Source organism: Anas acuta, chromosome 1, assembly GCF_963932015.1.
Source record: "Anas acuta chromosome 1, bAnaAcu1.1, whole genome shotgun sequence".
NCBI classification, from domain to species: Eukaryota; Metazoa; Chordata; class Aves; order Anseriformes; family Anatidae; genus Anas; species Anas acuta.
In genome coordinates, this window is record NC_088979.1 from 190,293,851 (window position 1) to 190,315,166 (window position 21,316).

Here is a 21,316-nt window from a genome sequence, read left to right on the forward strand (position 1 = left end):
GGATATGAGACTCTCCTGTCCCACATCACCCACCTTACTCCTGACCCTTAGGGTGAGAGGCACAAGCCGAGTCAGTTTTGAATGTCTCCTTTCCTTGCCCTTCCTAATTGAGGGCCTGCTTGCTTCCCATCAGCTTCATTTGCCACAGGTGCACACGGGTTTGCAACGTTCCCTTAGGTCCCCTGAACGATTTCGGCAAGACCGTCTGATTTCACTGCGGCCGTGTATTTGTACAGCAGGTTATGTACAGACATGCACATGCTCACAGTTGCCCCTTTCAGCTGTGAAATGTATTTGTGTAGCTCACACACCACTTTTACGTGTGACATCCTACAACACATAAGAAAAGCACCGCAAAGCTACACAACAACTGCACACACACCATTTGTCTCCGGTTTAGACCAGTATTTCCCAAAGGACAGCAGTTCAAAAGACTTAGCCAGGAAATCACCTAAAGGCATTTCAGTTGTTCACCAGTGTCCCAGTTTTCATTTTCTGAGTTGTACTCTCAGCGTCTGCAGCAGCTGGAGTCTATTCTTTTCATTTCTAAAGGTTACCAGTACAGCAATGTGCCTGAGTCTGTGCGTCAGAGCTGTCATTTCAAGCCATCTGCAACATGCTGCTGCTGATTATTTAAATGTTAACTTGTTCACTCCTCAAAACATGCAAGAAAGGAGAGAAAGATCATGGAACAATTATGTAGAGCTCTGTAGAGGCTTTCTTCACTGCTACCTTCCACACAGACATGTAAAATTCTTCAGTAGGGGAAAAAAGTTTTTAATTTCCGATCTCGAACTTTTTATAGCACACTATTTTATTGCTTTAACTACTTTGCTGTTTTTTTTAGAGGCGCACTGGAAGCATACGTTCAATCAGTAAGAACGCGAGAAGGAAAGGAGTTTGCTCCTGTCTATCCCATCATGGTCCAGCTGCTGCAGAAAGCGATGTCAACCCTCCAGTGACAGCATCTGGGCAACTCTCAGAGTAAGACGTTGGACAGCAATGCAGTCATGAGCCTTTGGTGCCACAGGGATACTTGGGGTTAATGTAAATTACTTCCAAATATCAGAAGCTTTACAATGAGACGTGTTTACCTATTTCCTGTGAAATTCCTCTCTTCTTGCTTTACCTTCTCATTATAGGAACTTATTTATACACAAATGTTATGAAACTGTACCATTTTTATGTGCTGTACATCTACATCTAATAAAAATGAATCATACTCCAGCATTCCTTTTGAATTTAGAAAGGTTTAAAATTAGAACATACTCAAATATTACAGTATAATTGCTGAATATGTCAAATAAGGAAGTAGCTCTTTTCCTATAAGCATAGTTTTAAGGAGTTGGATGCATTTTAGCCTTATTCAGAAAATTGTGCTTTTGAAATGCTAGAATCATCAGTTTCTATCTAAAAATTACTAATTTTAACACACGGAAAAATACTTACAACTAACATAAAATCATTTGCTATTGCACTGCTGTCACTTGAGAATAATTTATATTGATTTCAACTCTCTTCTGGCTCAAAGTGTAATAAAGAACATTGACTATCCAATCGTGAATTCAGTATTTAAGATTCTTCAGCAGCTTCCTAACAGCAAAGCATCAAAATATACTTAGGATGGGTCCTTGTGAAGCAGACTTTCACGCAGAATTTGCTAATCTGTGTAGGGCTGACGTAACAACCTGTCTTCGTTTTACAAAATACACAACACCGAATTTTAAATGAATTTATTTGAAATAATATACAAGAATATAGTGTGCAAAAATCTTAGGGGCAACATCTTGTAGACGTGTCATAAACTGAAATTTACAGTTGTGATTTAAAAAAAAAAAAAGAAACACACAGCTGTTTAGTACATGAAAAGCCATGATTGTAAAAGTTCACAGCAGAAGCAATTGTAATCCTACTGCAGCTGCTCTAATTTTAGACAGTTGGAGGAAAAAAAGTAAAGTGCAAGTGTTGCACGTATAGTTAAGTGCAAAGTTTGCCCCCACCACAAAGATGTCTTATGGCAAAATAAAATATTGGAGAGTATGTGGCAAAGACAAAACACAAAGTTAAAACTATGATGGTGACAATATCGACAGCACCATTTTTCTTGAGATAATGCTATTCGTTCATTTCATCCTGGTCTGGGCCATTGCTTCCATCGGAAAGAACAGCTCCTGCTACTGCCAGCGGGTGCAAACACATCTCACTCGTGGACTCAGGGTTTATAGATGGCAAGCCAAGAAGCGGCTCCCGTGCTACATCACACTACGCTCTCCATTTACCACGGCCCGGCAACGTGTTGGCATCTGGGCGGACTGGGAAGGCGCCAGGCTGACGCTTCGTTTTGCCACTTCAGAAACTCCCAGATCCGAGAATCGTAATTAATAATATGGTTGTGCAATACATAGGAATCAGCAATAAGAATCAATGTATAGAAACAGCTGTTACGTATTTTAAAATTCCCCTTTTTTGTACATTTTCTTTTAAAAATAAACATTTATACACATCTCCTTCGCCTCTTTCTAAAGTACTTTAGCACCACAGGATATCCATTTTCAAGCCTATATTACCTGATACATATATGAAGTTTGGAAGAAAAATAAGGCAATTTGGTTTAAAATGTTGATAGTTTTAGCTTACTTAATGTTCTATTGTAAAAAAGCAAATCTGCACTCCTACTACCTCATTTCTGACTTGATGGTGCCAATATTTTATGGTCACACAAATTCACAACAAATAGTAAGACCTTGATCTTGCGTCTTCTTGCCATCAAGCAACAGCCATGTTGTAAAGAGAGTTAACAGCAAAATCCTGGCTTAGTGCTGTTGTGAGCCCTGAGAATGGAGAAGAGAGGAGAAAAACAAGTCAGCAGTTACCAATCAAAGGGAAATAGCCATTATCTTAAAGGTAGCAAACACTTATTTTGAGAGCTACAGGTACTTATAATCCTTGGTCAGTTACTCAGAAGAAAAGAGAAGGCCAGACCAGATGATTTTATCCCCTGGTCATCAGAAAACCAAGCAGACTTCATTGTTGCAGCGTGGAGTCAACTATTGTTATTTGGAAAAGGAACCAAGCTGTGAATGAAATGCTTAGTTCGCGAAAAACAATTAAACAACTTATTTCCTGCTGTTGCTGTTGTATAACACCGAGGTAATAGGTTCCACAGATCCTATTATCTCGGCCCAAAGGCCCTGCGACAACAGGGAAACTCCTACTGTAGTGGGTAAGAAACACATTCTGCTGAGGCCAACCCCAATATTCCTCTCAATTATACACCAGCACACCCACCGTGTTCCCTGAAGCTCAGAGGTGCAAGTGTGAAGAACATTTGAGCTCACAGGCCAATGCCCAAGACTCCAGAAGCGTAAAAACAGTATTAATAAATAGTTATTCTAACTAAAACCACATGAAACACACAGGGCTGTCACTGTAGATGAAAATAAGATGCAGTGCAACATCTGGGATGATACAGTGAACAGAAAAACAGCTTGTTCCTAGCAGCTGGGATTCGCTGAAACCTTCTGTGACAAGGGACAGAAAGCTCAGCACAAATTATGTACAGCAGTGAAGAAGGAACTTGGAGTTGGAGCATTTCTTATTCAGTCTTATAGCAGCACTTGCACATGGTCTTGAGAAAATAAACTCATTTTCATGTGAAAATAAAAGGTGGCAATTTGAGGATCAAAATCTTAGACCTGTCAAGCCCACAACACACGTGATGCTTCCATAAAATGCAATAAATTCCAAGAATATGCTATAAAAGGCACAAAAGGGCTGCTGAACGGTGCTCAGTACACCTCACAGGACCTTTCCTTCCAACTTACTTGCCTGTCTGAACCTGCAGGTTAGCCTGAAAGCCCTCATCTTACCTAATGCATCCACCAACTACTAACAACACTGCTGCAAACTCTTAAATTGATGGGCTTCTTACAAGTGGAAAAAACTTACTTTCCTGCACAAGAATTATCTACTGTATTTTCCAACTAAAGCATAACAAATGAAAGTGATTAAAGAAAAAATAATAGACTTTTTTCTCTCAATGATTTCATACATGCTGATAAAAATTAAGGGTTTAAAAAAAGTGGTAAAGAAAAAGCTTTTACTGAAGAAAAAGGAGAATGTGATATGACTGAATCACAACAGAGAAGCACTCTGTAGAGGTTTTAGTGGTTTTGGAGAAATTGACAGATTTATTTTACATACAACCTCAAATTCAGTTACTTCAACCAAGAGGTCACTCCCTTCCTCTGTATTTCACAAGGATGCTCGCTTTCAGGCCAAGAGAGTTCAGAGAACTCTCACAAGCTCCCAGAGACAGACCGTCTCCTCTCTGTCTCCTGCCAAGTGCCCCAGAGCAGGTTACACAACGTGGGAATGAAAATGAAGGTTTGGTCTACCAAGAAAAGGCGGAGACAGCAGAACATATCTTGAACAAGCAGAAAACTCTGTAGCTACCATATGAGCAGATGTAACTGCATAATGAAAAAAACAGCTTGAGAGAACATACAGAATTTGTTCGTTTTCGTTTCCAACAATCAGGATTTAAACGTTTCTGTTCTTCCGCCAAGGCCTTGGCTTCTAGTGTGTACATCCGTCTTTCTTCATTTTTCATTTTCTTCCACCTGTCACCAAGTATCACACTTATGGCTCTGCAAGAGAAATGTTGTAGACTGTGGTCAGTACAGGATTGTAGAAATACCCTCATTTTCCTTTATCTCAGCCCTTTAAAAAAGCAAAAGTGTAAAAACAAAAAAACAAACAAAAACATTTTTTTTTAAACAACCACGTTTCTGATCATCTTCTCCTACTTCTTTTTTTCAGTTAACAGCTGAGACTTGTGTGTTCGCTGAGCACGGGTCAATGCACTTTCTAAAATTTCCAAGGGCGTCTATCTGAGTACACAGCAACTTGCACAAGCCAGCAGAATAGGAATGTTAAAAAATCAGCTTGATGCGAACCCCCGCCACATGGTAGTTCACATTTGCTTTGCTCTACTTTCATGTTACACGATTATCTGGCAGCTTTGCTGAAAATATGTTCTCTAATAATTAGGGCAATGATCTGAACATGACCTCAGCCAAACAAAGATTTGATTAACTGCAAATCCCTGGGTCTATTTAACAGATCCGTGTAGCTTTCTCCCCTTTTAATCCGTGCTGGGGAGAACACGAGTGGGCAGAACATACTGGTAAGTTCCCGTGCTAACGTTCCTACGCAGGAAGAACCGTTTGTTCTAACACACCCATTGTCACTTCCAAAAGCTGAATGAATTTTTTCCTCCTCCTTACAAACTTGACGACCTTTGGACAGTGTTTCCCCACATCATCACGCCATATTGCTTAACTGTTGGATCAATATTCTATTAAAATGCGAATGCCATCCTTTGGCTCAATGACGACCTCTATAAACCATCACTGCTTTAGCAACAACTGTGAAGCTCCCGGGTAGGTGTGCTTTGGCTTCAGCTTACAGTAATGAAGGCTGCACGACCACTTTTAAGAAAAAAGGGGTGTGCAACTGCAAGCAATCTGCTTTTTCCGATCTCAGTTTCCCTGCTGGCAGTGAAGCTGCTCACAGCCTTCTGACAGAAGCCAGCAGTGCCATCAGCCACTTCCACAGCGTTTCACACATGGCAAGTCTGAAGAAGGCTGCTCTGCACCACGCCCTCAAGAAAACGCGTTTTAATCCCAAAATACCGCGTGGCACTGGTCAGGCTTTTACAAGCCCAGAGCCTGAAGGGAGCATGGTGAGGATACTACTGCTAAGCCCAGGCTGTCAAATGCTCTGGGGACTCCTCAGAGCAAACCCTTCCAGCAGCAACCAGACCCCATTGACACCAAGTCCCAAAGCAAGAACCAGTATGCTTGGTTTGCCATTAGAAGGAAATACACGCGGTTTAATTAGCAGGTTTTCATGTTTTGGCAGTATCTGGAGGCACACCGACAGCACCAGCATCTGGTTTTGTCAAGATTTTGTAGTGGGCCACTCACCCTCCCAGGAAAGAACACTGTGACCAGAGCGAGGTTGGCTGAAAAAGGCCCTGCATTAACAAATGAACGTGAAGCATCTGAAATCTTTGTATTTCAAACACACAATAAAATAGTACCTCCACAGCCAAGCTGCACCGAGGCACAAGCAGTGAGTACAGATCTGTGTATTTCAGAAAGCTTGCAGAATCTAACGGAAACAAAAAGCTTCGTTTCTCCAAGGAGATGTTTCTGTGAGTGAACTGCTGAGACCGAAGCAAAATGCATACAGAGAAATTTTACTGCCATAACTGAGACCTATATCTCCTGATCAGAAACAAGAATGAACTGACCCTACTTGCACCTCATCAGAACTTCATCACGCCCTGTACACTGCCTTTTTCCTCTTACGAGGCTGGGAAGGAGCCCAACAACATTTTAGCAATGCACTACCATGGAGGATGCAAGCCCTCGTACTGCAGTTAACTCACAAGGAGTTGTAAAACAGAACTGGAGAATGCCTCAAGTTCACTCAGTAATTATGTTCGGCATTAACAGAGACTGTTAAAACACAGTTTAGGGGGTTTATCTTTAAAATGTACACGGCCTCAAATTACTCAAGTATTTCTGAACACACACATTATGGCTACAGTAAGAGTATCTGGAGACGAAACTAGAGTATCTGGAATAGCCTAACAACAGCTGAAGTCCCCTTACGGACTGTAGCATGATGTGAATGTGCTTTGAATGCTTGCAGCTCACTATCTTCGTGACGTGTCTTGAGCCACTTTATCTCTGAACAGGCAGTTTAACTCAGAACTGTTCGAGTTTTGTCCTTTCTCATATCCATAAACACAAAATGCTGTAATAAATGTGAGCATTCCAGTGTAAGAAGTGGGGACTACATAAAACCAACTCTAAGATCTCCTCAGTAATCTGAAAACCACACACGTGCATTCTCAAAGCATGACAGCTGCCTCCGAGCAGCCCAATTAATGAACGCCCCAGCAACACGTAAGCAACAGTAGCTGAATGCCTATAAAACCAATTATCAAACTCTCAATGATTTATTTTGTGTTTTATGGGTGCCAAGAAAGTGCTTTCAAAGGAAGAAGGGAGCAGCGTACTCTGAAGCTTACTCGTAACTCGCACCACTTTCCTTCATAAACTTTCTCACTGAAATATTCAAACTATTTCCACATCCATCCAGCTGCGGCTCCAGTTCACTGCACCCATTTAAAATCAGCATTTTAATTAAGTAATCATCAATTTTCCTGGCTGTCTTTTATCTGATTTCTCGCTTACAGTTGCAAAGAATTTGAGGATAACAGATCTGCCTCACTGAGGTTATGACAAACACTGTGGAACATCGCAGCCAGCACACACAAGACCGGCTGGAATTTAGGGAAGGGCTCTTTGTACGGCAGGGTTTTGTTTCTCAGCAGCAGTTACAGCCTCCCCACCAGAACAGGATGGAATACCCAAAGCCCTCTCAAAGCCCTGCCAGCTTTTAACTTTCGCCAGATTCAGCACTAGGATTTTTATATGAAATGAAATGTTTATGGTAACATTTTTCATGTTATATACATTTTTAAAAGTCTGATTTTAAGATGGGTGCGCATTCAAGTGTTTTAGTTTACATTTACATAGGCATAACTAGCATAAAACATTCAGATTCAATATCCACATAACAAACATCTTTGTAAAAACGAAAGAACAAACCAAGCACCCTCCCCCCAGACACAAAGACATACGACTTCCTGCAAGTTTCAGCGCTTTTAGGGCACGGAAAATTTACCAACGTGCTGTCAGGGTTAAGATCTGTTTCTGGTGAGCTAGCAGAATCAAAAAAAAACCAACACGCTTTTATACCATTACCTGTTGTCTTTCCCTGGATACATCTGAGTATATTCAACTCTGTATTTTTTGGCAAAAAGCATGAAGGCATTCATTGGTCTTTTGCACTTGTTTGGAGAAGTGGCACTCACAGTACTTGCAGTCCCTGAGCTGTGGCTTTTGCCAGCTTTGCTGTACAAAGAACTGGAGGAAAGATGTGCTGATGCAGTAGACACACAGTTTTTAGTACTGCACTCGGATCTCTCAGCATCTTGATTGTTTGATCCTCCGCAAGACAGAGAAGCGCGACGCTGGCGAGCCATGCTGCTGAGCACATAAACTGCAGAGGAATCCATTGGTGTAAAATCATAACTAGAAGAAAAAGACATCTTATGAAATGATCCAGCATTTTGTAGGTACAAGCCCTAGAGAGCTGCTCTTTCTCCAGCTGTGCTATCTAGTAGTCTGGGATCTTTTGGGTGAATTTGTGCTTTGAGTTTGTGCTCGATGCAGATGCAAGTGAAGAAAAAGAGTCTGGCAGATGAGCTAACGCTTTTTCCAAGTGACACTGAGCTGCTGCTTTACACGGTCTGCTGGGTACTGCCAACTCCCCAACTGTCTAGTGATTAGTTATACACTGTCTTCAGATTTCACAATCTTTTGAAGTAAATTGTTTTCTTTCCGCAACTGCCCTGACTGCAGCCCATGTCTGGTCAGTGCACGATAGGTACCGAAAGTGACAGCTGCTCTGGGGAGAACAGGTGTTGAGTTCACTTGTGTGTAAATGTTAGTAACAAATACGAAACAATTGCATTAAAATAAACAATGTAATACACACTCTTGTACAAATAACTGCTCTAGACCATTCAGTTTGAATTGTTTTACAGACAAATCTTCCACTAAGCTTAGCATGTTTAAAAGCCCGTGACGCTGCACACTATTGAATTAAAAGCTGGCAAATGTCTGCCCTCTAGTGACAGAAATGTGAGAATCCCTCCGTATTTCAGCTATTTCAACAGCTTAACGAGTTGTTTGCATACCACTTAGACCTGCAAATATTACAAACTGTTATTTTTCTGTTGACCAAAAACTCCAAGCACTACAGGAGATGCACAGACTACTTGTTATCACCTCAGGAACTACCAGGTGTGAGCAGATCATTCTGGGAAACACAGGCTGAAGTCTTTAGCATGCTTTATGGGGAAAACACACCTATAAAGGTGCTGCTTGACCATAACTTTAAGATGCTACGTTCCCACCACAAACATAAACACATGTAACTCTGAGGCTCCTGTCAGACACTGCTGAATGAGTTAAACAATTCATGGCAAAGTATTTATTTCCAAGTACAGACCAGAACTACTAATAGGGAAATAAATGCTGCAAGTTACAGCCCAGACCCATCTGTGCAAGCAGGCCCCGTCTGTGGGATGGAACCAAAAGCAAGGGTGGAGACTGAAAGACTGACACCAAAATCTCCTGGAGAAGGAACAAGCAACAAAGAAGGGATAACGCTGACAACCCTGCAGGCCAGTTTACAAGATAATGAGAAAGGACCTCCCTGTTCTCCAAACAGTCCAGCAGCTTTCCTAATCTCCTCCTAACACAGCCACAGGATTTTGTTATTTAATTCTGTCCTGTTAACCACAGCTGCTGCTGCATGTTCCTTTCTCAGAGACTTACTCTCTTCTGCCCCAAAATAAAACAGAGATAAGGAATTTGAAGTGTCCAGACAGTATTCAGCTGGGCTGCAGGGTGAGTAAAGAGACACAAGTCCAATGCCTTCAGTAAGACATAAACATGACTCTATCAGCTCTCCACAAAGAAAGTTCAAGAACAGGAGTTAGTTAGTAAGAAGAAAAGGCCCAGGCAGCAAATGAGTGAATTCAAACAATTTGAACCCACTGTTAGTCCGCAATGAAAACTTTCAAGAGCTCATAGAACTTGAACTGCAAACAGCGTTTAAAATTCTCTCTCTTATAAAAAATAACAAAAAGCAACTGGACTAAAATCAGATGCTAAAAAGAAGCTAACATCATAGGAAAAGATGGGTTCTACTAAACTTAGAAAGCTCGAAATAGTATGGAAAATCTTTGAGTACTCCTATTTCCTTTCTCAGAACCTTAGAATTATTCTGTTGGACTGCACTTCTGAAGGTCATCTGGGCAAATCTCCTGCTCAAACCAAGACAAACCTCAATCAAACTTTCAAGTTAGATGTCACTGCTCTATTAGGAAAGAACCACAAATAGCAGAATCTACAAAGAAAAGAACAAATCACGAAAGCACTGTATTCTAAAGCCATACATGCGTTAGTTACTAAGGAACTACTCAGGCAGTTTCAGGTACGCAGCTGAAGCACGCATTAAAAGCTGGCAAACACAAGCTATTACGGAAAACCTACCAGGTTTTTGAAACCTACCCCACTTCACCTAAAGGATTTGTACAAGTAATATATTCTTTGCTGTTTTATCTGATTTGTATTAGACTATCAGAAGCAGGGTCCGCAAAATTACCCCAAGAAATTCCTTTGCAGTTCAGCACAGCACAGAACTACACAGCTTTCCTGATCATTTGGACTTCATTTTCCCCCTCTCATTTATCTTCTATAACCAGAAGTATTCTCTCTTTACTCTACGTAATGCTTCAAATTCTTGTAGACTTAAGGTGCCTACTCATTAAATATAAAAACCGCTGAGGCCACTTTATTCAAAAATTACCTTTTAAATGTATCAAAAACACCTGAATCATCAAAGTTAATGGCATCAGGGTGTCCAGGAGGTAGACACAGATCTCCAAGATGCATTTCACAGCATGGAATGCCATGCTGTACCACAGTCAAGCTTGGATAAAAAGATGACCAACCTGAAGTGGTAAAGAGTTAAATTAGACAGAAGGCCAGACAATCTCTCTAGTTCTTAACCGGAGCAATCCTATATGCCTAAATGACACCATTTCATAGCAGTGTTCTGATGTAGTTTCTTTCACCCAAAAGAAAAATCAGAAACACTTACTCAGGGAATTCTTACTGCAAATACTTTATGTTTATCTAAAGTAAAATCTCACTCTAGCAAAAAAAAAAAAACAAAAACAATCAAAACCTGGGAACTTTTATCGTCAGAAGTTCAATGTTTAGTTGGAGAGAAAAGCCTCCCTTATTTACAGCTTTCCTTTCTCCCCCCAGTTTATCTGTTTTCCTGCATTCCACTTGAATACTTGACCAAATCTTGCCTGAAGAGATGTACAATATTTCTGCAGTTTTAGTTTGTTCAAATTCTGTTTTTTTTTTTCCGATAAAGATAGTAAATTGATTCTACAACATTGCTTTTTATTGATTTCTCGAGCAACATGGGGCAGTAGTAAAATCTGCAACTACTTTCTAAGAATGTTGTAATATAAACCCAAGTGTACTTGTAGGATTGCATACCTTTGTTTTTAACATAAAAAGGGTGATCAAGTCTGCATTCTACTGTAAGCAAACCATCTTCCACTGTGCCAGGATCAAAAGTCAGCTTCAGCACTGACTCACCAAAGGAAATACTTTCTTCATGAGAAATCAACTTCAAACCATCAGAACCATAGCCCTGTAAACATGCACACAGGTCAGAATTTCCACCCCAGAAAAAGCATACAACTCTGTATACTGCAAGTGTCTATTTGTCATCTTAAGGTATATTACAAAATATCAACATTCTAGGTGTTCTCACTGAAATTAATAAAATACTAAAACATTCAAAACATACTTAAATGAATTCAGTTCAATTGCTTCACAGCAAGATAATCAAACAGTGCAGTGATCAGCACTAGACAAGCTCAGCATAAAATCTTCCAGAGATAGTAATTAAAGGTGTAGAGGTAACATTGCAAGGTAAGTATTGTGCTACAGCTATTGAAATGCACTAACAGCTACCTTGTAGGCACTTGCTGAGCCATTTTCCTCTTTTCCACAGCTTTCAGACCTTGCAAAATCTTCAACGTCCTGCCATTCTTTATTGCGGCCTTTATGAAAGCATAAACGAGAGCCTAATACATTTTTTTTAAGGAAAAGATAAAAAATAGATTAATTGCATGTAAAAAAGACAAAAAAAAAGAAACAAAAAAACACAAATGCTTATTCAATAATGCATGTTATTTACCTTTTAGAAAACAGTGCCAAACAGTTGAGGGCCAAGAATGGCACCATCCTAGATCATCATCATCTGAAAGTGACGACATGCAGAAGATACCAGATTCTGACTCACTATTCGCCTATAAAAAAAAGCAAAATGGTGCTGATGTATTAGTGTGTGAGATTTCAGGGCTGGTCCTATACATATTTAGGCACATTGTCTAATTTGCATCTCTGTCATAATCCTGCCTTTAACACAAATAGGAATGCAACACGAAGACAAATATTCAAGGAATGCAGTAAATGTGAATGGAGCATTCTCATGTTCTGTACTTGACAGGTGCTGTCCTGAACTTTTTATTTTTCATCCCCTGAAACTCATCTGAGCCCCCCATCTTAGGCTAAAGTACAAGTGGTTTATAACCTATCATTCCTTAGTCATCCACAAAACACTCAAAGCACAGGTTATTCTGTAGTGAGATTACTGGAAAACTACAAGTTTGTTCTAGATAAATAGCTGGGAAAAACACAATGTCATTAACAGACAAATTTCAGACATGAATACATAGGAAAGGGAGAAACAGGACTGACAATTTTTGTGTCTAAAAGGATATGGCTCCACATCCTTGCTTCTCAAGATAGCAAACAAGGTAACACGATTGTGAGAAGCTTGCTATAGAAGGAACAGCAAGAGAAGCAGAGCTTTCTCAGAATCTCCTCTACAGAACTATGTACTCTATCGCTTAGTACAATAAGCCTACAGTGTTTACTAAAATGAAAACTATCAGAAAATCTAGCTAAAACTTAACAGCTCTTTTTTTAAAAAAGTTTCTCTTTTCAAAAAGCTTAATTCATTGCTCATTCATCTTTACTTATTTTAGATATGTTTCGGGACAACTCACCCTTTCATGTCTGACTGGTGTTTCATCCAAATCATTCTTGGAGAAGTTGGGATCGTTCTTTGAGGATCCTGGTGGAGGACGTGCATAGGAATGTAAACTTTTGCTTGTAGCTATTATGTGAACAGGAGATGATCTACAAGAGAAAAATAGATTTTAAAATATTTCGGATTAAGGTGATGCAAGATTTAGCTACCATTACTCTAAACTGTTTTTATTTAGTGAGATTTCATAATTCATCATTTTAAAGCACAATCACTGTACATATAAATATCCTGCCAGATTTTGAATATCTACTGAAAACTCTTAATAATTCAGGTAAGTACAGGAAATTATTTAATTCAAAAGCAGCAGATATCCTGTAGTCACAGGTGACTATTCGCTGCATGTGACACTGTGTATGCGTGTGGCTGTATCTACACTGCAATCTTGGGAAGGAGCAAGAAGACAGCATTAATGGCACTAGCAACAACAAATTTACTTTAACAAATGTTGCTGTTTGCATGAGCCAAACGCCAAATAAACACCCCCACAACAATACTCAAATGGGATGACTAAAGGGTGCAACCTCAGGCAAAGGCAACGTTTAGCATAATTGCTGCATAGCTTCTGTCTGCCACCCAAATGACAGCACTACTTCCTCAGCAGCACCTCCTTGTCACCATGTTGAAATTGTAACAAATATCTTGAACTGAATACCCCATTCTCAGAGACATCTGCTGTCATAACAAATAAATCCCAAGTGCAATACTTTTAACAGTACTGCATTTCATTTTCTTATCATAAACCTAAGAGCAAAGCCATACAACAAAAGGTGAAGCCTGGAAAATTCTAAGATCCCACAACACTTCTTCCATCCCTCCAGAAAGTACAGATAACACATCTGAAACAGTAACAGTAAACAATAACATTGCATTAGATTTCCAATTAGCTCATTAAAAAGCACCTGAAGTCAGTGCACTAGTAAGTATTACCGACTACTTAGTACTAGTAAATATTAAGAGATTAACACAAGAAATTCATCTTAATTTTTCAACTGCTGCTTCACATGAGGTAGATGCCAATAATTTCTGAGCTTCCTGTGGTTAGGGAACGTCCTTATACTGTCCTACCTCATTCATGGCTGGCAATTAAGAAACTTTTGCAACAGGCTCTGAAACTAGTCCTGTGTAATCGTCTGTGAAAGGAATGAGGTTACTGCACAGGAAGATAAAAAACAGGTCTGCAGTTCAAAGTCAGAGAGCAGAGGGCGTGAAGAGGGAAGGAAATGTTTCTGGAGATTTAATATTACAAATCCTGGAGCTAAAACTTGAAACGAATGTCAGTACCTGTTATAAAAAGAGCACTGCATCAAAGGACTCTGAGGACTTGTGGCGATATTTGCTAGTTCTGTCAACCAGTTCACCCCATTCTCACACGAGTAAGCACTCTCCGAATCGCTGCTTGAGGTATGTTGGTTCCATGAAGGCCTCGAACACTCCTGATGTGAAACATCGGCACCAAGCTGGAAAAGCGCAGGTGGGGTAGAATCTGTCTGCACAGCCTGTAGCTCAGGAAGATCGTCTGCAAACAAAGGCACAAATTGCCATAATTATACATACTGGTAAGCACTAGTTGACACTGAATCTTGCAAATAAAGATCAAAACCAAACTTGAGAAAATACAATTATTTGCTTCCTTCATCTCACAACTGCCAACAGTTTACAAACCCTGTTTGTAACACTTACAGAAATACATGCACAAGAATAATCCTATCTCTAGTCTCCTATACATTCAAACAATCATTGTAAGAAAAATATCAAGCAGCTCTAGATAAAAATACTGCCTTGGTAACATGGAAATAAATCCTTTTACTGGATTGACTAGTTTACTAGAATTCTACCAGAATTACTAGTCAGAATACTGCACACGGCAACATGTTTCACTAAAATACTAAATGTTTCGGCAAAAGCCAACTAAGTTACTCTGTTCTTACAGGTATGTCACTAAAAATAATCAAGGTTTGAGACTGCAAAGGGTGAGATTTCCCAGGCTTCCACCAGTCAACTGGAACCTAAAAGCTCAGAAATGGTGAAAGCTGGGTATGCAGCCTGGTAGGGGTGAATTCCTATCAATAATCTATGTATTTCACGTGCTGTACAGGATAACAGAGGGGAGCTCAACTTAATATCAGAAGGCTGTCACATACTGTCACGTGACTTAGTATCATTATTCTTAATTACTTTATGACTTCAATTAAATGTGTTAATGTTTCATGGATCATATCAATCCTTTCTAATGTGCACACTATTTTTCTCCAGTAGGTAAGAACTGATGTTAAATGTTCTTCTACCCCAGAATCTCTATTTGGAGTTGATCTAAAGGAACATAATTTCCCTTTAGGAGGAGCTCTTGAGCTGTTATTCTTGTGCCAAAAAAAAAAAAAAAAAGCCTCCTCTGGAAATTAGGAGCAGAAACTTGCAGCTCGAAGTTCAAAGAACACATTTAAGTCAACAAGCCAGTGTGTCAGAGCTGGAAATAGGTTACAGGGAAAAGTGATAGTAAACTTTCCGACGTCACACTGCACTGTCACGTTCCCTGCCCTACCTAAGTCAAAGATCAGTCAGAAACCTCAGTCAGCTCCCAGTAACCTCACCATAGGAAAACTGCAACCAAAAAAGCTTCAGAATTGGCTTCTTCTGAGAGCCACGTCATTTACCGAGTTCCATGTGCTCATCACAGGACGCGTATCCAGGAGAAGAGGGCAGGTTTTCATTACACTTCAGCAACTCCAGTGAGTCATTCATCCCTGAAGTTCTCTTGTCCACTACCAAGAGCAGCTTCTGAACTGCATTAGGCATCTGGTTTGTCTTCACTTCCCACACCATGTTAGGATGCTCCAAAGTATCTGACTTCAAAGAGACAAAGGTTAAATACTTGTGTACACCTAAATTAAGCGCTACAGCAGAGCTCCTGCTGGAAGGAGTTTGTTTGCTTGCGTGTGGCTGGAACTTGCCTTGCCACAGCCTGTGAGTGCTGCGTCCCAGCCTCCCCAACCCTCCCACAGCCCACGTAAACAGCGCTCGCTGCGCACCGAGCCACTCAGCCCCCCACAGAAGGGGCCCAGATGCGATTTGCCTTTGGTAAGCCCACGCTGGCTGTTCCTGCTCACCCTCCTGTGAGCGGGGGCTTGTGGTTTTCAGGAGGCTTTGCTCCCCCGCCTTCCTGCTGGCCAGGGTTCGCCTGCCCAGCCGGCAGCTTCCCCGCATCCTCCTCCTTCCTACAAGCCAGGCGTGACGTTCGCTTTCTCAGTTCCCGGCAGCCCTCTGGCCCCTCATAGATCACCCTGATGATGCTGGGGCTGCTCCTTCTGAGTCAGCTGCTGGCCCCAGGGGCCCCTTGTGCCTGGCTCTGGTGGCCAGCCCCAAACTGCTCAAGCTCAAGCTCTGCTAGAGGCAAGATGCACCTCAGGACCTGGGCAGCAGGGGCACAGCTCTTGCAAACGAAGACCGGAGGAAAGAGGATGCTTGACTCAGCCTTTCACCAGCAAGTCTCCTGTGCCATTTAGCATCGTGCCCCCCTTCTCCCTGCTGGAGTATCTGCAGGGGCCTTTCCACTGCCCTGCGCGCCCCGCGCTGATTTCAGCTCCTGCTGTAGCCTCAGACACATTTAACTGCTAACGTCGCAAAGTGGGTTGCAAAAGGAAACAAAAGAAAGCCACCACTAGACTTTTTGCAGTTTCATTTCCCCAAATCTCAGTACTGTAACATTTACACCAACAGCAAGCCTTTGAATTATCTTCAACAGCCAGAGAACTGTGATTATTCCGTACTAGCACTGTCTCTAAACGCTGACAAACAAGGTTATCCGGTCTGTATTCATTTGGTTATATACTGGTGTGGTTTTGTTTTCAGATGGTGATGAATTAAAGCTACCATAACACTATTACTTTCTACCTTAACAAAGCGTCATTGGAAAAGTAATAGTCCCTCACAAAACAGCAAAAAATGCAGCCTGGTAACGAAGAAAAGCTCAGTGGCCTACCATGACCTCTATGTGCACCCCGATAGGGAAACACAAACAGCTAACAACAGCTAAAAGCCAGTCCCTTCATGTGAAGCAGTAAGCCTACCACCCTACAAGTTCCCCTGCTGTATTGCATAAAGGCCCTGAGATAATAATTAATGAAAACCACTTTATTTTAATAAACAATTTAAAAGTATTGTGTGTGTATAGCCAGCACTAACAGGATTCTCTGTTTTCGCTCGTTCCAAGAATCTGTTTTGTTCACTTTGCAGCCTGTCACCTACGTGGCTCGATTTGGTGCCACCCCTGCCTTACATCCTGACCTTTCCCAACCTACCTGGCCCTTCCCTGGGCCATCCCAGCACAGTTATGGAGATGTGGGGGAAATTTCAAAGGTACACAAGGCAACGTAAGCCTGGCTCAGAAAACAGCAACTGCATGTGCTATTTCAAACAGCCACAGCAGTGTCAAGGACAGTTTGAGAGCAGCAGTGTCAAGGCTCTTACTGGAAATTTCTAACCATTTTCTCTTAAATATACACAAAAAGCACATAAAGTCACATTCCAAGAATAAAAGAGATGGTAAGTACTACTGAAATGTCACTACTATAAAGCCACGATGGCACAATTCTGATTTGAAAGAGGTGGAGGAGGGAAGGAAGAGAAATGGGAGTGTGTTCTAATACACCAGCAATGGTTTGCGTGTTTCACCTCTAGCAGCATCTTTAATGCAGTTTGTTCTTCTGTCACCCACCGGTAAAAATACAGAATAACAAGTGGAAAGTCATTTCTGCACAGCAAACCCAGCCCTCAGTACTGCAGGCCAGGACCTCGCTGACCATCTCCAAGTAGCCAGCTCCACAAAGCCACTCCTTGTTTTTCTGGCTTGTCCGTGTCCTTCCCCCCGCCCCCACCATCTGCCTTGCTTTTCCTTCTATTTTTTTTCCCTTCCTTTCTCCTCCTCCTGCCAAAACAAAGGCGCTGGGTTGTTTTGGGAACGTTTCCCCCTCTTCAGGACCTGCCAGGTTTGAGCACACCTGTGCTGGCACCACAGCGAAGGGCAGCTGTGAGGGGAAAGCTGCCTGCTCCACTTGAGGAATTACTCAGGCTTCCAAGGCTCGAGGACTTTTCTAAACCAAAGCCACCCATATGTAAGAGCCAAAAAAACCCAAGCAAACGAATGCAAAGGAAGAAAAGCAGAGTTGGGTATTTTTTTCTGCCCAATTAAAGGCTGTTTTGAACAGCGTGTGCTTCCTGCCTGGGCCTTGGCCTTTCGGTGTTTTGAAACGTCAAGGGAACGGTCATGGATTAGCTCGCACGGCCTTTTTTTGGTTCAGTTTTCGCGAGGCTGTTGTGAAATGTGCTGGGTGGGGGCGCCACGCAGCGCTGAGACCGCTGGCGGAAAGCTTCCCTCACAGCCCAACGGGTTTGATAACGGGCACCCGCGCTGTAAAACGAGTCCCTTCCTGACGTTAGGAAGAAAATATGGGAATACTAAAAAAGATCCTATTGGCTACGGGGAGCTACTTCCATTTCGGAAGGGCCAAGGGTAAAATAATTCCCGTTAAAAGAGGAGCGGGGGGGGGGGGGGGGGCTGGGCGGGACGGCTTCGTGAGGAGAGCCGAGCCCGGCCGAGCCCCGCCGGACTTTCCCGAGCGACACCGAGCCGAGCCCAGCCGAACCTTGCCGAGCACTCCCGAGCCCAGCCGAACCTCGCCGAGCCTTCCCGAACCCAGCCGAGCCCTTCCGACCTCCGCTGAGCGTTGCCGAGCCGAGCCCGGCCGAACCTTTCCGATCCCTTCCGAACTTTGCCGAGCCCAGCCGAGCACCCCCCCCCCCCCCCGCACACACCACGTGACCCCGCCTGGCCGCTGCCCTTGTTTATAAACTCCCCGCCGGCAGCGCGCATGCGCGCAAGGCCCCATTCATTCACAACTGCGTAACAGCCCGGGGGGGGCAGCCCCCCCCCTCCTTTCTCCCCTCTCCCCCCTTTTTCCCCCTCTCCCCTCCGCTCCTCTTCCCCCGCAGCCGCCTCCCCCCTGCCGAGGAGCCGCCCGCGCTCCCTCCCCCAGCCCGTGCCGAACCGCCGGCCCCTGAGGAAGGGGAAAAGGGGCCGGGGAAGGGGCTTCGAGGGCATTTTCCAGCCTGGCGCTGCCGCTGGAGCGCCCTGAGAGGCAGCCGGCGCTGTGGAGGCGCCCCTCGGGGCTCAGCCCGGCGCCGCGGAACCGTCCCGGCGCCGCCGGGCGGCCGAGGCACGGAGCGGGGTAAACAACAGCGGGCCGCCCGCCCGCGGCTGCCGCGATGAGGGCTCCGCAGGCTCCTCAGCGCCGCCCGCGGCCGCCGCCACCCCCCCGCAGCCCGCCAAGCCCCGGCCGCCCCCCTCCGAGCCCCGCCGGCCGCCCGCAGCGGCAGCCCCGCAGTTGGCGGCACTTACCAGACCCGTCGCCATTACCGAATTCCCCTCAGCTTCCCCCCCCCGCCGAGTCCCCGCCGCGCAGTCCCGCCCCGTGCTGACCAGGCTCGGTCGTTGATTGGTTGGAGGCGGCGTTGCTCAACGTGTCCCCGGTTCCGATTGGCTGAGCGGCCTGTCCATCAGGATCCCGCCCGGAGGGCGGACATGTTTTGACTATCCTGCACAGCTGATTGCACCGCGCCGCGCGTCAATCACGCTCAGACAGCGCCGCGATTGGCTAATCCCATCCTTGGCTCGCTGCGAGGCATTCTGGGAGCTGTAGTCTTAGCCGCGGCAGCCGCCGGCCAAGTTGTGCAGGTGAAGAACGACAGCCCCCAGCGTGCCCCGCGCGGCGCCCTGCCGATAGTAAACAAGGCGCTGAGGGACACGTGTACCGCGCCCGGCCCCGAGATGGCGGCCGGCCCCGCCGCCCCCCGCTGCCTCAGCGCCTCACAGCTCCCCCGCGCCTACAGCGGCATCACCAACACCGCACAGCCCGCTCGGTTAGCACACCAAACGGGCTGGCGATGGCCTCCTGCGGCCCGGCGTGACACGTCCGTGCACAGCTCCGAAATAAATTATATTTAAAACAACCCGTGGAGATGGCCAAAATTTCGTAAATTCGGGATTTCCCGAGAAAATTAACTCAGTGCGCTGCTTTCAACGCCACCCCGGTCACATAAAAGTGCCTTAAATCACGCACTGGAGCCGTTGTCGCAGTTTAATGTAGGCTCTACAGCAGTCCTGGCGTTTAGTTGGTCAAGCAAGCAAAAATAAATACAAAAATAAACGAGCTATTCCCATGTAAATAATGACTCACGCTTACCTATAGAGCCCCGTGGGCTGGGGTGTGCTGGCGGCGGCCGCCAGGGGGAGGCTGTTGGTGCCGTTACCAAACGTCCAGGGGGTTATGCAACGGGGTGAAAAATAAAAATAATCACAAAATCACACCCTGGAATTACATCCAGTACCAAAGCGCACACAGCGTGCAGTGTCTGGACTCTCTGAGATTTGGTTTCTCCAGGAGGCGATACTTTGAAATCAGAAATCACTCCGAGGGAATTTAACCAAAAAAAAGCTCTGGTGCTCCATTACCCAACAAAACAGCTCTTTACTGATCATTTTCCCTACTTGAAAACATCGCGATTTGAACACATGCCTCTGGAAAAAGCTGAAAATTAATGCTGAGTCTCAGCTATGAAGAAACTAGACTGCTTTTTATAATACTGACTGTCCAACTCAACATCCCACAACCTCAGGTTTTCCCTGTATCTAGAATTAAGGCTCTTCCTAAGTAACTGGTAGATCTTTATATAAGAGAACTTATACAGCATCCTCTCTCTAAAATATGTTTTAATAAACTGAAAAGTGGTAAATCAGGAATCATCTTTACACCACTCTACAATAAAATTAACTTTAAAGCTGTTTTCCTTCCTCCCCTTCCCTTTTGATCTCCTGTATATGTCTAAACAACCTTTAGGCTGTTTGGGGAGAGGCCCAAGCTGCTGCTTTTTTTATTTCACATAAAATTTACCGTGGACCCTGCATTTCCAGATTGAGGTTTGGCAGAAGACCTGTATACACAGATGTCTCCGCTCTGCCAAGAGGCTACTAAGATTGTGGTACAGCCACTTGGAAGGTAAAACTCCCTGTTTACTCCTCGAGGAATCCCTTTCTACCACACTGGGAAAAGAGAAACATACACAGGCCAGATCAAGTGCCTGTGGAAGAAACAAAATCCTGTTTCCAGGTCCAGTGGATTCCTCAGAAAAACAGTGTCGGCCTAAAGGTTAATACATTGTTGTGGTATTAACCTCATTTCCACCCCACTATGTGATTTTTCTACCCAAATGGAAACGTATTTTACAACTACTTTGGAAAAACACATTTGCTGTGAAGGTTCCTGATTCTTTACAAAAATTTGTGTGTAAATGTTGCATGTGAAGCCCAGTCCTCTCAGATCCACTGGCCCAGACTCCAGATACTGGTCTAGACAAGTAAATACCACAGCTGAATTAGAGCCTTGGTATCACACTTACCATCTATAACATA

At 43.6% G+C, this 21,316-nt stretch overlaps 2 protein-coding genes across 5 annotated transcripts in view; one reads left to right on the forward strand and one right to left on the reverse strand.

The window, feature by feature from the left end:
* The window catches only part of COG5 (component of oligomeric golgi complex 5), a 180,265-nt gene extending 178,380 nt beyond the window's left edge, over positions 1 to 1,885 (forward strand). For both annotated transcript variants that reach the window (XM_068669755.1, XM_068669756.1), the window contains one exon: positions 848 to 1,885. In XM_068669755.1, coding sequence (XP_068525856.1) covers positions 848 to 962 — 115 coding nt within the window. In that variant the 3' untranslated portion in view covers positions 963 to 1,885. The remainder of the gene's footprint in view (positions 1 to 847) is intronic.
* HBP1 (HMG-box transcription factor 1) lies at positions 1,719 to 19,399 on the reverse strand. Of its 3 annotated transcripts, none has more exons than XM_068669759.1 (11): positions 19,247 to 19,399; positions 15,507 to 15,699; positions 14,137 to 14,371; positions 12,812 to 12,944; positions 11,938 to 12,049; positions 11,712 to 11,824; positions 11,229 to 11,385; positions 10,522 to 10,666; positions 7,845 to 8,174; positions 4,508 to 4,649; positions 1,719 to 2,831 (listed from the first exon to the last, which is right to left on the reverse strand). In XM_068669759.1, exons 1-11 carry the CDS (start codon positions 19,259 to 19,261, stop codon positions 2,814 to 2,816), a joined length of 1,593 nt encoding a protein of 530 aa, XP_068525860.1. In that variant the 5' UTR covers positions 19,262 to 19,399; the 3' UTR covers positions 1,719 to 2,813. The 3 variants fall into 3 exon arrangements, with proteins under 3 accessions (XP_068525860.1, XP_068525861.1, XP_068525862.1); XM_068669760.1 differs by having other exon boundaries at positions 15,507 to 15,695; positions 19,247 to 19,309; XM_068669761.1 differs by lacking the exon at positions 19,247 to 19,399 and adding an exon at positions 15,960 to 15,979.
* Positions 19,400 to 21,316: the final 1,917 nt, after the last annotated feature.

Excerpts from the sequence above, each read along its gene's own strand:
- HBP1 (XM_068669759.1), bottom strand. Across the intron at positions 11,386-11,711 it reads GCTCAGCAAGTGCCTACAAG|GGCTATGGTTCTGATGGTTT; the intron begins GTAGCTGTTAGT and ends GCATGTTTACAG. Across the intron at positions 4,650-7,844 it reads TATCCAGGGAAAGACAACAG|AGCCATAAGTGTGATACTTG; the intron begins GTAATGGTATAA and ends TTTCTCTTGCAG.